The sequence below is a fragment of the Primulina tabacum genome, chromosome 6 (assembly GCF_025594145.1).
Source record: "Primulina tabacum isolate GXHZ01 chromosome 6, ASM2559414v2, whole genome shotgun sequence".
Classification (NCBI taxonomy): domain Eukaryota; kingdom Viridiplantae; phylum Streptophyta; class Magnoliopsida; order Lamiales; family Gesneriaceae; genus Primulina; species Primulina tabacum.
This window is the reverse complement of record NC_134555.1, coordinates 10,074,505-10,089,810: the sequence shown is the minus strand read 5'-3', so window position 1 is coordinate 10,089,810 and position 15,306 is coordinate 10,074,505. Positions and strand designations below refer to the sequence as shown.

At 35.5% G+C, this 15,306-nt stretch overlaps 1 protein-coding gene and 1 pseudogene across 2 annotated transcripts; both read left to right on the top strand.

The window, feature by feature from the left end:
* Window positions 1-1,204: 1,204 nt before the first annotated feature.
* Window positions 1,205-3,942, top strand: LOC142550023 (protein FLX-like 2; annotated as a pseudogene).
* A 6,468-nt stretch (window positions 3,943-10,410) lies between these two features.
* Window positions 10,411-14,043, top strand: LOC142549136 (uncharacterized). 2 transcript variants are annotated; one of them, XM_075657935.1, is made up of 7 exons: window positions 10,411-10,681; window positions 10,797-10,930; window positions 11,680-11,833; window positions 12,367-12,483; window positions 12,983-13,498; window positions 13,593-13,769; window positions 13,862-14,043. In XM_075657935.1, exons 1-7 carry the CDS (start codon window positions 10,559-10,561, stop codon window positions 14,033-14,035), a joined length of 1,395 nt encoding a protein of 464 aa, XP_075514050.1. In that variant the 5' UTR covers window positions 10,411-10,558; the 3' UTR covers window positions 14,036-14,043. The 2 variants fall into 2 exon arrangements, with proteins under 2 accessions (XP_075514050.1, XP_075514049.1); XM_075657934.1 differs by having other exon boundaries at window positions 12,367-12,492.
* Window positions 14,044-15,306: the final 1,263 nt, after the last annotated feature.

Sequence of the window (15,306 nt, the reverse complement as noted above, 5' to 3'; positions counted from 1 at the left end):
GAAGAAAAATAATCAAGGGATCATATTAGAGATTGGTATCCACAAAAACTTCATTTACTTCAAAATTTCCGATTTGTATCGGTATTTCTTTTGCGATTTAACGAAATAAAGAAATTTGCGTATAATATCATTTGAGCCATTTTACAATAACACACACACACATTAAATCGAGTCAAATGAGAGGGATTATAATAATATAGAATTTACCGGAATTTCCCTATTGCAATAAATAAGAATAATATAGAATTTATCAAGATTTCTCGCGTTCAATATATCTATAAAGTTGAGTGAGTTTGAATATAAATGTAGACATAACTCGATCTATTCCACGTTTATGTATGATAAAACATAATTTTTACCTTAAATTATTAACCAATATCCAATTTTTTAATGAGAAATTGGAAAATGAATTCTTACATGACCTAATTGTCCTCAACAGTGGTAGGCTGTTAACATCTTATATAAATCACGCCGCATTCAGCTCTGATCTCTTCCATTTTTCAGATTTTACGGATACAAAATGCACCTTCCTTCTTGCCGGGGTTTAATTTATAAATTTGAAGACTAATTTTCCGCAGGATTGCAGCTTTGGTTTTGGCTTTCGCTCCGATCTGTCAATTCGCTATCCGATCAGGTAGAAACCCTATTCGCCTAAATTATCGTTTGATTACCTTTACCATTCATGCAGTAAATTATCCGATCAGGATTAATTGATATGGTTTTTTTAATAAAAAATTACCTTGCGATTTGAGAGTTAGGCTTGTATATTAGCTTTTAGTTTTCTTTTGGTTTTTAATTCTATAGTAACTTCAGCTATTATGTGTGGATGGTATTTTTTTTTTTTTGAATATGTTTGGATTGGAAATTGGTATGTTTGGTTCTTTAGATATTTGTGAAACTGAGGAATTGATGCAAATCAGTAACAGTTTAACTTGAGTCCATAGTCAGAATATTATAACATGGTTTAAGAAGGCTTCAATGTTTGAAACAATTAATCTGTTAATATCCCATAAATCTAGTTCTTGACCAGGTTAATGTAGTTTCCCCTTAAATATTCGGAGTTTTTGCGTGCTGGTCATTAAACATATATGAGGCATCAACCTAAGGACCGCACCCGTTGAGACTCAGACTCCCCACTTAAACCCATTTCACACCCCACCATTACCCTCGAACACAGTTTTTAGGTCTGTGCTGCTTGTATCAAATGAGTATATGGTTTGTTTAAAAATGTATCTCTATATGCATTGTTAAGTGGTTGTTCATGTGATAAAAAGTCAAGTTTAGCAGCTCATTATGTCAAGCCAAGGTAGAGTCTTCCTCCTCACCTTCGTCGTCCACTACCTGGCCCCGGTGCATTGTATCCCGATCCTTATAGTTTGACATTTCCTCCACCAACTGCTGGTTTCCCTCCTTTTGAATGTTACCCGCCTCCTGAGGTAATGGAACACAAGCTTTCTGCACAACATATTGAGATGGAGAAACTTGCTACAGAACAATCAGAGGCTTGCGGCTACTCATGGATCTCTAAGACAAGATCTCGCCACAGCCCAGCATGACCTGCAATTAGTACATTCTCACATTGCAGACATGAAGTCTGAGAAGGAACATCAGACAAGAGGAATTATGGATAAACTTCAATGATGGAGGCTGAACTTGAAAGTTCAAAGCGCATTAAGGTGGAGTTGCAGCAATCAAGGGCTGAGGCTCAGAACTTAGTAGCTGTGAGGAAGGAGTTGTTTGCCAAGGCGCAGCAGCTTACTCGTGATCTTCAGATGGCTCACTCTGAGGCACAACAGATTCCTGTTCTGATGTCCGAGCTTGACAGTATGAGACAGGAGTATCAGCATTACAGGTAGCCTTTCTTTTCTTTTGGTTGAAATAAAAGATTCAAAATTATTGAATCTTGAAAAAGAGAATGCGAGACACCTCAAAATTTAGCTTGTATCTATGACAAAATGTCAAGAGGGTCCAACCTTTTTATATCTCTTAATTGGATTGTAATTAATAGATGCTGGATGATAATATAGTAAGATAAATATTGCAGATCTATATATTTATGTTCCTAACAAAACTGCATTTGAAGTTTGAAAATTTTTGGGAAAATTTCCCAAGACGTGAAGAGAAAACAAATGTCTTGGTTGTGCTGAGTTTAACCAGCATTCACATTTTCTACATATATTCATTCTGATTACTTCCCCTTTCTAGATTCCTCGAAGAGACAACATGAGTTAAATTATTACATTTTCCAACTTTGTTTTCGTGATTTTTTTCTAGTTTCGATTTGGTATTGCAGATATTATTTCTAATTGTGTTCGAATTTGTACAGAGCTACCTTTGACTATGAGAAGAAATTATACCATGATCATCTGGAATCTCTTCAAGTGATGGAGAAGAACAATGCTTCAATGACAAGAGAGGTGGAAAAGCTCAGAACAGAGTTATCTAACTCCACAAACTTCGATCCTAGAACAGGCATAGCATTTTCAGATTTTTTTCCTTTTCAATATATGTGTGCTGATTCAGGGGAGACCTATGAACTTGAGGACGAGACTAGACCTTTTAAAAAAATTATAAATAAAATTTGAACTTGTTTTCCAGAGTCCCTTACTTTGTTTTCCCTGACAAATGTTCTCTTCAGATTTTTGGGAGCTCATGTATTACCATGATATCGCAGGTGGGTCACATGGTGGTTCTGCTGGATACCATGATATCGCAGGTGGGTCACATGGTGGTTCTGCTGGATACGCTGGAAGTGTTTCTGTGGCAAACTATAACCCTACCCAAAATGCCTACGGTGCTGCTCAGGTATAAGTTAGCGATTTTGAACCATTGATTAATAGTAGCTCTTTGAAAGCAGAAATTGACAATTTTTAAACCATTCGACTACAGTACGCCATCACTGGACCAAGAAAGCAGGATCGTACCTCGTTAATAATGAAATTGTGATCCCTATCATGTATTGGGGTCTATTTCATCGTGTATAAAATAATTCATATTCTTTCAAATGATAGATGTATAAATTTCACATCCTTGTCTAAAAAGTAGAAAAAATTCTGTTTTTTCTTAGCCTTTAAGGTTTATGTTCATTTGGTGTTTTAGTATTGACTTCGATCTTTGATTGTTTGATTTTTTATTGCAACAGGGCCAAAGTCCGTTTTTGGGAGGGGTTAGTGGGGCTGGTGCTGCCAGTGCTGCTGGCGGGGGAGCTGTTAACTACGATCCTTATAGAGGCCACACTGGAGCTGTAGCTGGTTATGATACCCAAATAGGCAACACTGGTACTGGTTATGACGCCCTTAGAGGACCAGCCGGATCTGCTTACAATGCTCAGAGAGGACCAGCCGAACCTAGTTACGATGCGCAGAGATATACATCTGGACCTAGTTATGATGCTCATAGATGGCCATCAGGACCTGGATACGATACTCAAAGAGGACCAGCTGGAGCTGTTTATGATACCCAAAGAGGACTGGTTGGGCCCAGTTTTGGTGGGCAAAGCGGAGTTAATTATGATATGCAGAAAGTCCCTGGCCACGATGCATCATCAAGAGCTACTACCGGGTCTCAAGGGCAGGTACCTCCGAACAACAATGCATCTGCTACATCGAGTGCGAGGGGTGGATCTGAGAATGATCCGGTGGCACGAAATGGAAACCCTGCTCGAATTTGAACTCAAAACCTCTTCTATCTGAGCAATTCATCTGTCCTTTTGTGGATGGGATGGAAAGTTCAGAGGGACGCCCAACCATTTGTGCTTGTGATTCTGGTGAATTTATTTGGTTTATTTTCATGAGTGTGGTACGAACGAAATTGTGTTGGTTTCTTTTTGCAACACCAGAAATCGCTTCTACTATGTATTAGTTGTGTTAAAAAACGTGTGCAGGTGATAAGCATCGAGTTGCTAAACAAGAATTGAATTTATTACTTGAAACATTACCATCTTCAGCGGCAAACCAAAATGTTTACAATTGGTTTTATCCATTAAGAATGACAGTGTTGTGAAAAAGTAAAAATTTATGGTAAAAAGTAAAAATCTCAAACTCTCAAAATTTACCAAACTATACACTTTATAATATTTTTTTCTCTACTCAATTGTGTTTTTCTTCACAAATGAGAGATCTATTTATAGGAAATCTTTACAAATAATCCAAAAATAAAATACATCATTACCTACATCATCACACACTAATTTTCAATATTTACAACTCTTATTTTCAACATTCAAATATTCAACATTCAAATATTCAATACACACATTTTAAATATATTTTTCAACACTCCCCCTTGTGATGATGATAATAATGATTGTCTTCATTACGTGTTTTTATACTGCCTCGTTAAAAACCTTACTAGGAAAAAACCCAGTGGGATAAAAACCATAGCAAGGGAAAAGAGTGCAGTCACGTAAACTCCCCCTCATGTTGACACGAACAATTCTTCACAAATTTCGTAGATTGCGCATCCCAATATTATATATATGTTTTCTGAATATTGACGTAGGAAGCGCCTTTGTGAAGAGATCTGATGAATTTTCACTTGATTGAATGTGACGAACATCAATACATTTATTCTTCTCAAGCTCCTTGGTGAATGCGAAGAACTTAGGAGGAATATGTTTAGTTATGTCGCTTTTTATGTATCCTTCTTTCATTTGAGCAACACATGCAGCATTATCTTCATATAGTATCACAGGCTTCTCGTCGAATGATAATCTGCATGAGATTTGGATATGTTGGGTCATTGATTTTAACCACACACATTCACGACTTGCTCATGTAGTGCAATAATCTCGGCATGATTTGATGAAGTTGTTACGAGCGTTTGTTTCTGTGAACGCCAAGAAATTGCAGTGCCTCCACGAGTAAAAACATATCCAGTTTGGGAATGTGCCTTGTGTGGATCAGATAAGTATCCAGCATCGGCATAACCAATTATACTTGGATTAGCATCTTTTGAATACAAAAGTCCCAAGTCTGTCGTTCCTCGTAGATAACGGAATATATGTTTAATTCCGTTCCAGTGTTTCTTTGTTGGATATGTGCTAAATCTTGCCAACAAATTTACGGCAAAAGATATATCAGGCCTTGTACAATTTGTAAGATACATAAGGGCACCGATAGCACTTAGATATGGTACTTCTGGACCAAGAATATCTTCATCTTCTTCACATGGTCGGAATGGATCCTTTTCTATGTTTAATGATCTAACAACCATTGGAGTACTTAAATGATTTGATTTATCCATATTAAAACGTTTAAGGATCTTTTCTGTATAATTTGTCTGGTGAACAAACATTCCACATTCTTTTTGTTCAATTTGTAAACCCAGACGATACTTGGTTTTTCCAAGATCCTTCATTTCAAATTCTTCCTTCAAGTATGACACAACTTCTTGAATTTCCTTATTCGTTCCAATGATGTTTAAATCATCAACATATACAGCAATAATTACGCATCCGGATGTTGTTTTCTTAATAAAAACACAAGGGCATATTGAATTATTTACATATCCTTTTTTCATCAAGTGATCACTTAGTCGATTATACCACATTCGACCAGATTGCTTTAACCCATATAATGATCTTTGTAATTTCACAGAATAACATTCTCTGGGTTTTGAACTTTGTGCTTCAAGCATCTTAAATCCTTCAGGGATTTTCATATATATATTATTATCAAGTGATCCATATAAGTAAGCTGTAACAACATCCATAAGACGCATTTCTAAATTTTCAGATACCGCCAAGCTAATCAAATATCGAAACGTAATTGCATCCATCACGGGAGAATACGTTTCTTCATAATCAATTACAGGCCTTTGAGAAAAGCCTTGTGCAACAAGTCGAGCTTTATATCTCACTATTTCATTTTTCTCATTTCGCTTTCGAATAAAAACCCATTTGTATCCAACAGGTTTTACACCTTCAGGTGTAAGGACTATAGGTCCAAAAACATTACGTTTATTTAGCGAATCCAATTCAAACTGGATGGCTTCTTTCCATTTTATCCAATCCTGCCGATTTTTACATTCACCAAAAGATTTTGGTTCATGATCTTCATTATCATTTATGATGTCGACTGCCACATTATAAGAAAATATATCATCAATTTCTTCTATATCTTTTCGGTTCCATATTTTTCCAGTATTAATGTAATTGATAGAGATTTCATGATTCTCGTCAGTTTGTGGTTCTGACAGAATATTTTCATCATCATGTGTTTCTTCAGGAACACCATTCTCTATTTTGTGATCATCATGTGTTTCTTCAGGAACATCATTCTTTATTTTGTGATCATCGTGTTTCTCTATAAATTTTCTTTTTCGAGGATTTTTATCCTTGGAACCGACTGGTCTTCCACGCTTCAGGCGTTTAATGACATCATGAGTATCTTCAATTTGTTTCTTTGGAATTTCAATTCGAGCAGGGGCATTTGCAGCATGTATATATGATTTAGCTACCCCTTTTGTGTCAGCAAATGCATCTGGTATTTGATTGGCTATTCTTTGCAAGTGTACAATTTGTTGTACATCTTTTTCACATTGTTTTGTTCTTGGATCCAGATGTAACAATGATGATACATGCCATGTAATTTCCTTTTCGGTATGTTTCTGTTCTCCCCCTAACATTGGGAAGATTTCCTCATTAAAATGACAATCAGCAAAACGTGTTGTGAACACGTCGCCTGATACATCCAAAAATTCTCACATGAGAAATGTCTGGTTCTTTACCAAATGCAAGCTGCAATGGGGAGTATTTATGATATGCACTTGGTCTGATGCGAATTAATGAAGCAGCGTGTAAAATTGCATGTCCCCATATAGAAATAGGGAGCTTTGTTTTCATAATCATTGGTCTAGCAATCATTTGCAGACGTTTAATCAATGATCTAGCCAATCCATTCTGTGTATGTACATGAGCAACAGGATGCTCAACAATGATTCCCATAGACATACAATAATCATTGAAAGTTTGGGAAGTAAATTCACCAGCATTATCAAGTCTAATTTTCTTGATTGTATAATCGGGAAATTGATTCCTCAATTTTATTATTTGAGCAAGTAATCTTGCAAATGCAACATTTCGAGTTGACAATAAACATACATGTGACCATCTGCTGGAGGCATCAATCAATACCATAAAGTATCTGAATGGTCCACGTGATGGATGGATTGGTCCACAAATATCACCCTGAATACGTTCAAGAAACATTGGTGATTCAGTTTGGATTTTGGCTGGTGATGGTCTTATAATAAGTTTTCCAAGAGAACATGCTTTACATTGAAACTTATTATTCTGAAAGATCTTCTGGTCTTTCAGCGGATGACCATGTGTATTTTCTATAATTCTTCGCATCATTGTTGAACCAGGATGTCCCAATCGATTATGCCAATTGGTTAATATTGAAGAATTATCAACTACCATGTTTGATTCAATCGGACTTATATGTGTATAATGCAATCCAGTAGGGAGCATTGGTAGTTTTTCAATCACATATTTCTTTCCTGATTTATATGTGATAAGACACATATATTTCTTATTCCCTTCATTCATTGTTTGAGTATCATACCCATGGGAATATATATCATTAAAACTCAACAAATTCTTTTCGATTTTGGTGAATATAAAGCATCATTGATAAAAAATTTTGTACCATTAGGTAACAAAATTGTGCTTTACCACATCCTTTAATCAAGTCTACAGGACCTGATATTGTATTCACCGTTGTTTTTGTTGGTTTTAGTTCCAAGAAATATCTTTTATCTCGGAGGATAGTGTGCGTTGTACCACTATCGGGTATGCAAACTTCAGCTTTGCTCATAGCATTTTCCATTTTTTGAACTTCAAAAAAATATGCAATGAAATAAAATTACTGGCAATATATATTTAAATATAACACATATCATAATTATACAATAAAAAATTATATGGATACATGAAAAATAAATTATTGTACATTTATATTCTACCATTATATTGTTCATTTTCAGAGAAATCATTGAGAAAATCTGCAGCATCAATATTGTTCATTTCTATCCCACCAACATATTGATCATTTCCAGAGAAATCATTCATAAAATCACCAGCATCAAAATGAGTTGAATAACTCAAATGGTCACTGCATTCAGTGAAGTTGGTCTCATTTTCTTTCCCCTTTAATGATTCTTTATAAAGTTTACAAAGGTGTTCAGGGGCTCGACAAATTTTGGACCAATGTCCTGGAGTACCACATCTGAAACAAGAACTTTCATATCTTTTTGAGTGATTCTCATTAACACTTGTATTCTCATGATGCATTTTCTGTGGATGGTTTGGGACGCTCTTTTGAGATGAATTATAAAAATAACTATCTCTATTGTTTTCAAAACCACGGCCTCGACCACGACCATGGCCAATTCCGCGTCCACGTCCACGTCCACGACCTCGACCTCGACCAAAACCTTGTCTTTGAATTTGATTTTGGTTTCCGGGTTTAAATTCATTTTTACTTACAGCATTTACTTCTGGAAATGTTGTTGATCCAGTGGGTCGGGACTGATGATTTCTCATTAATAGCTCGTTGTTTTTTTCCGCCACAAGAAGACAGGCGATGAGTTCAGAATATCTCGCAAATCCACGTACTCTATATTGTTGTTGTAGAGTAATATTTGATGCATGAAACGTGAAAAATGTTTTTTCAAGCATTTCCGATTCTGTGACCTCATGTCCACAAAATTTTAGCTGCGAGATTATTCGATACATCGCTGAATTATAATCGCTGACTTTCTTAAAATCTTGGAATCTTAACATATTCCATTCATCACGGGCGGTCGGAAGTATAACTTCCCTTATATGTTCAAATCTTTCTTTCAATCCTTTCCACAAAGCCATGAGATCTTTTTCAATTAAATATTCACATTTCAATCCCTCGTCGAGATGTCGACGCAAAAATATAATGGCTTTTGCCTTTTCTTGTGATGTCGATATGCCATTTTCTTTTATTGTCTCACTTAGACCTAATGACTCAAGATGCATTTCTACATCGAGAGTCCATGACATATAATTTTTTCCCGTGATGTCGAGCGCAACAAATTCGAGCTTTGTCAAATTTGACATGGTGGTACTAAAAAAAATTACGATGCATTTTATTAGTTAATGAATATTGCAATACAAAGTAATGGATAAACAACAAGTACAAGCATTTGTAAAAATAAAGAAAACACACGAGGAGGATATTCTCCGATAAATAAAAGACTCGTGAGTATGATAACCAAAATAATTAAAAATAACCTTGAGAAAACCATCTTCTTTTTTCTTCGAAAATTTAGTGAAGAATAATTTTTAGAGAAGAAGAGAAAGTTGGAGTGATTGAATGTGTTTATGAGATCATATTTATAGGGCAAAAACTAGCCGTTTTGTTACCGTTTATGACCGTTGGTGTATAAAAAAATAAAGGTATGTATTTGTATAATTTTATGGTAATAATATGGTGTATATAATATTAGACATATTTAAATAATTATGTATATCATATCATATTATTATAATGATGTGTAATAAGATATTTTATTTAAAAATCTTATAGGCTTTTATACTTGTCGTATCCCTTACCGGGAGTGTGGGATGTCGTCTTAACATCCTCCCAGGATTTATAACAAGTTTTTGAAAAATTTATTTTTATTATTAATAATAACATTATATTATATATTAAATATATACACAATAAATAAATAACAGTAAAATAAATATTATTACTTTTGTTACATTTTTTTTCTGTTTGGAGCTTGGAAAAGGATGGAGGACTTTTAGAGTTTCGTGCTGATAACGTGTTGTGAAAAAGTAAAAATTTATGGTAAAAGTAAAAATCTCAAACTCTCAAAATTTACCAAACTACACAGTTTATAATATTTTTCTCTCTACTCAATTGTGTTTTTCTTCACATATGAGAGATCTATTTATAGGAAATCTTTACAAATAATTCAAAAATAAAATACATCATTACCTACATCATCACACACTAATTTTCAATATTTACAACTCTTATTTTCAACATTCAAATATTCAATACACACATTTTAAATATATGTTTCAACACACAGGAGTATTATTAATATTTTCAAGCATATATTTAATTGAAAAAATTTATTCAACTTGAAACTAATCATTTTGAATTTGAGTCTTGTCGGGATTAAAATTCCAACGTCAAACTAAAATATTTATACCAAGTCTTGAAAAATACTGTGCAAATCTGGGCCGACCCAAAACCCGCATAAGAACCAATTTTGTGACCCGACCCAAATCGCAAAACAAATTTAAATCCCAGTTTCCCGGCGTAGCGCCTTCAGGGAAAACGAGTTGGTTCAGCGTCAATCCGAAGGTAAAACAAAAACATTAGCGAATTCAAGTATGAGTAGTTACTTATGGGGATTTTTTCAGGATATTCATAGATAGGAGATAAGTCGGTAAATTCATAGCCAGAAGTTTCATCCTCCCGTTTTCATTTTCTCGGGTTTTGCTATGATTATGCATTCTTAGTTTAAGAAATTTGTCACAGAATACGAGCCTTTCCCCTTGAAAGACATGGAATCAGTGGTGGCTACAGTGACCGGATACCACGGCTCTGAGAGATTCAATCTTATTAAACTGATAGCTTTGACCGGTGCTTGTTACGTTGGCAATATGAGTCGATCTATCACGCATTTGGTAGGATTTGAATCTATCGTATCTATGCAATTTGATGTAGTCAATGACTGCTGTGAGGTTGAGTTAGATTTGTGTCTTTTTAATATTATAGCAATTGAGTACTTGTGCATCACAGGTGTGCTGGAAATTTGAAGGAAGAAAATACGAGCTTGCAAAGAAGTTTAAAACGGTGATAGTTAGTCACCACTGGATTGAAGAATGTGTAAAGAAAGGGCGCCGAGTTTCGGAGACTCCATATACCTTTCAGAGGTATGGCTTTTTCTGAAGATTGGAGATTATGTTAGTTTTATGATTGTTGTTGCATTGGTTCTTTCATTTAATGTTTTTGCAGCTACTATTTATTTAATTTGAAGTAGAATATATCTAAGCTGATAGGTGTTTCTGGTGAAAAACTGTGAATTATGCACTTTTGCTGTATGTTTATGCAAGTTGTTGAACATCTAAGGACGGGCAGCAATTTGTTGAAGGGTGATATGAATGGACCAAATGGTCAAGGACCAATTTGTTCTGTAATATCGAGGTAGCTGACACGGATATCTAAGCTCCATGGTCGGCTAATGGTTCACTAACTTTTTTGATGGATGTTGTTTATGCTTTCGTTTGCCATTGGGTTTTAAATTTATTTACGTAAAATACTAATAAGGAAGCCGTTGATGTTTAGCATTTTGAGAAAATAAGTATTTCAACGATTATGCATCATCACAATGACTATAGATTTGTAGATATATCATCACGTTATAATGTCGGCACTTTGAAAATTTGAGTACTTCCTAACTTGTTATAATGTTATGTAACAGTTTTTTTTATAGCTTCCTACCTACCTGACATTTAATTGGATAATCATGATGAATATTAGTTAGCTTGTTTTGTGCCCTGATATGAACAACAAATGGAATGAACTGCATCTAACTATTGTTTGGACTCTTATTAAGGATGATTTTTTTATACAACTTGTTTTCGACCCTAATATGAACAACACATGACTGATTTTTTTATAGTGCGCAAGAGGTAGGAACACTGTGTTCCAACATCTCATTAAGGATTAAGCAAGCTCGTGTTCAATCAAAAGTAAGAGAAACCTCAAAAGTGCCTTTGCTTGAAGTTGCAGAGGCTAATGTTGATCCATGGGCGGGCTTCAACTTTTCAAATGAGGTTTGCAATCTGATATTTATTTCTTATAGATCTTGCTTCTTTTTTTTAAAAAAAATCAAGGTTTCATTTATGTCTCTGTATTTTCTTTCATGGATTGTAAAACTGAAGCTGATATACTCATTAGTGATCCAAGTATACAGAATACATGCTTTATTCCTGCAGAATATATTAGGGTTTTTGAAGAACCAATTTATATTGGTTTTTAGTTGACTATATTCAGAAATAGTAGATTATTACACTTTAAAAGAAAAGCAAATTATCACCTGAAGCATTAAAGACAGCCCAACATGTCTTGTCCTATTGATGTACGCACGATATGATGAAATCTTGGGGTAATGCCTTTTCTTGGCAACTCACCAATTCTCTCATGGATAGCTCTATTTTCTACACCTTTGGCTGCACTTTGATGGTAGTTTTGAGGTTTGTTGCTGTTTCAAATTCTTTATGATTCCTCTGTATCTTACAAATATTTGCTGCCTTATTAGCATTATTTTATGTTGACTTAGTAATCATCTTTACCCATGCTGATGCAGCACAACCATGGTTCTATCAGACCAACTGGGAACTGGAAAACAACTGAAAAAATCTCAAGAAAGAACAGTCCTGGAAGCAGCAATTGTCAACTTGAGGCTGTCAATTCCGAGCCCATGGTTAGAGAAGTATGGAAACATGCATACAATTTTTGGTTTATTTGGTTACTTACAAGAGCAGCCGAAGGCTGTTTTCTCCTGCCTAAATTAGCTTGAACAGTTACACCAAGTGATGAGGAATGCATTCCATTTAGGAAAAATAATATGCTTCTTCCCTTTTCACCATACCTTTAGATCATGGAAGTCAAATTTTTCTTTGAACTATTGATTGCTCGGGTAGTGCCAGGCCTATTTTTCCTGCAGTGGCAATCAAATTTTCTGTTTCTGTTTCACATTGACTTTCATACCTCTAATATGTCATTTTGGCCTTGTATATTATATTATTATTGTATTTTTTCACCAATCATCTTTAGCTTGTTATGATTAAAGTTTATCCGTGTTTCCTCCTGAGTATGCCACCTGACAAGTTATTAACATCTGTTCATACTATTTTAATGGTCTATTTCATAAATAGAACGAGTAACCAAGTGCTTCTGAGCCTACACATTTCTTCTTACAGAGAAAACGGAACTCCACTTCATCAAAACCACATTGCAGAGGTAGGAGGCTGGTTAAAAAGCAAATCACCATGGTGGATTTGGCATCAACTTCAAAGTTCGAGCGAGAGTTTCCGTTGGTGAAAGTGCTTCCTGAAGACAATATCAGTGAAATTCTGTTTGACAGGTCAAAGGTTGACACACAACAAAATGCTCCTACCAGGCACACATCTGACATAACATGCCCTAGAAATCGGCTGAGTAATAATGATTCTATAGATGTAGAAGAGATTGAGGTTGTGAATATTGAAAATGAGAACGATTATGTTCGTGGTGTCCCATGTTTGCTCAAACCTCCAGAAGAAAGTCTTGAAATAGTTCTAGATGATCATTTTGACAATCATTGTTGTATGACACAGCCTATGCCAACAGAGTTGTCATGTGTCATATGTTGGACCGATTTCAGTCCCACCCGAGGAGTGCTGCCATGCGGCCATCGTTTTTGTTTCTCATGCATACAGAACTGGGCAGATCAGCTGGTGAGCGCGTGCCATTCCGTGATAATTACCATCTAGTGTGTATATATATTTGATTGTAATCCTTCTTGATACTAACTGTTATTATTCTTTGCAGGCTTCCAAAAAGAAGCCCTCCACATGCCCTCTGTGTAAGGCTGACTTCATATGCATCACCAAAGTGGAAAACGCCCTCTTTTCAGACCAGAAAATATATTTGCAGACAATCCTGAACGACAACTCAAAAAATGATGTATACATCCTTCCTGATGAGTCAGACCATCTCCCTAACAATGTATGTGTTTCGGTTTTCTCATTCCATATTATTCTGTTATCGGTCTATTCTCAAACTCATCAAGGTATTTGTTATTCTTTGATGTTGTGTAGCCATCGGTACATGTTTGTTTTCGATGCTCCAGTAGAGAACCTGTGGACCTTCTTGTTCTCTGTCATTACTGTAAAATTCGAGTTGTTCATTCTTACTGCCTCGATCCACCTTTGTTTCCGTGGATATGCTTCCAATGCAAAGATCTCCAAATGATCTATCTTCATAACCGATAGTTCACTTCGACTGTCTTTTATGTAGAGCATGTTGTACACTATTTGATCATTTGCATCCCATTTGCACAAGGATGAGTACGTAAAAATAACTCAAACTGTAATCATATTTCAAAGATTTAATCTATTGATTTTGTTTTATCAATTTGTTGGAAGTTTATGGCTTCAGTTTACTTGAGAACTGTGATAATGAGCGCAGCTGCATGCAAGGGCAATTTCCGAACACAATTGTCTATTCAATCTTTCAAATTGTATCTTGTATGTAGTTTGTATATGTGGGTAAATAACAAGCATTTCTAAAATAAATATCAAATATTTAATAAATATCAATAATTAAAATAAGCATCAACAAAATTATATATCATAAAATCATTAAAATCGTAAAGCTTTCAATCATATATCATTTGGGTGAAGTTTGATCTTTGAAAGTGACTAGCTTTTATCCTCCGGTCGACTGATCAGCCTTCAGCTCCACATGACCCATGGGGGTGTGCACTAGGCTCCACCATAGAAATACGATCGTCGGAATCCCTTTGGGGCCTTGGCCCGTATATGGGGTCTCTCTGGGGCCTTGACCCGTATATGGGCTCCCTCTGGGGCATTGGCTCTCACGTCATCCTCACAAAATTTTAAGTTCACCGTCCTCACATAAACGGATCCCCCACAAATCATATATCATATGTCACAATCAATTCACATTCCTCAAAATATTTTTCATCTTCTTTAAAAATCATAAAATGACACAGCTTTTCAAAAATAGCATTTTTAACAGTAAAAATTGCACAGCTTTACCATAAATCGTAAAATAACATATTATCATCAAAATCATCATTTTAAATCATAAAATATCATTAAGGCCGTAGACCATCTAGAAAGTGCCTCATCTTCTCGGCAGCATCCTAGCAATGAGGGGTACAAAGTGACAACCACTATCAAACTTCCTCACAAACTCAGCCACAGAAGTGTCTCCCTGACGGAGAGTCATAAATTCCCTCTTCATTCGTCCTCGGACGTCAGCAGTAAAGTACTTCTCATAGAATATATTCTTGAATTGCTCCCAAGTAAGTGTGGCGAGATTAATACCATGTTCAGCTCCTTCCCATCATAAAAAAGCATCATCCCTAAACATATAAGTGGCACACCTCACGTGGTCATCATCTCCCATATTCAAGTAGAGAAAGTGCACGTCAAGTGCTCGAATCTAGGCCTCAGCAACAAATGGGTCAGTGGTGCCAGAAAATTCCTTCGGCGCTATGATAGACGTGGTTTTTACA

Bases quoted from the DNA above. Each gene is read 5' to 3' on its own strand.
- LOC142549136 (XM_075657934.1), top strand. From the start codon at position 10,559: ATGGAATCAGTGGTGGCTACAGTGACCGGATACCACGGCTCTGAGAGA. The intron at 10,682-10,796 runs GTAGGATTTGAA...TGTGCATCACAG, and splicing joins GTCGATCTATCACGCATTTG to GTGTGCTGGAAATTTGAAGG. The intron at 10,931-11,679 runs GTATGGCTTTTT...ATTTTTTTATAG, and splicing joins ACTCCATATACCTTTCAGAG to TGCGCAAGAGGTAGGAACAC.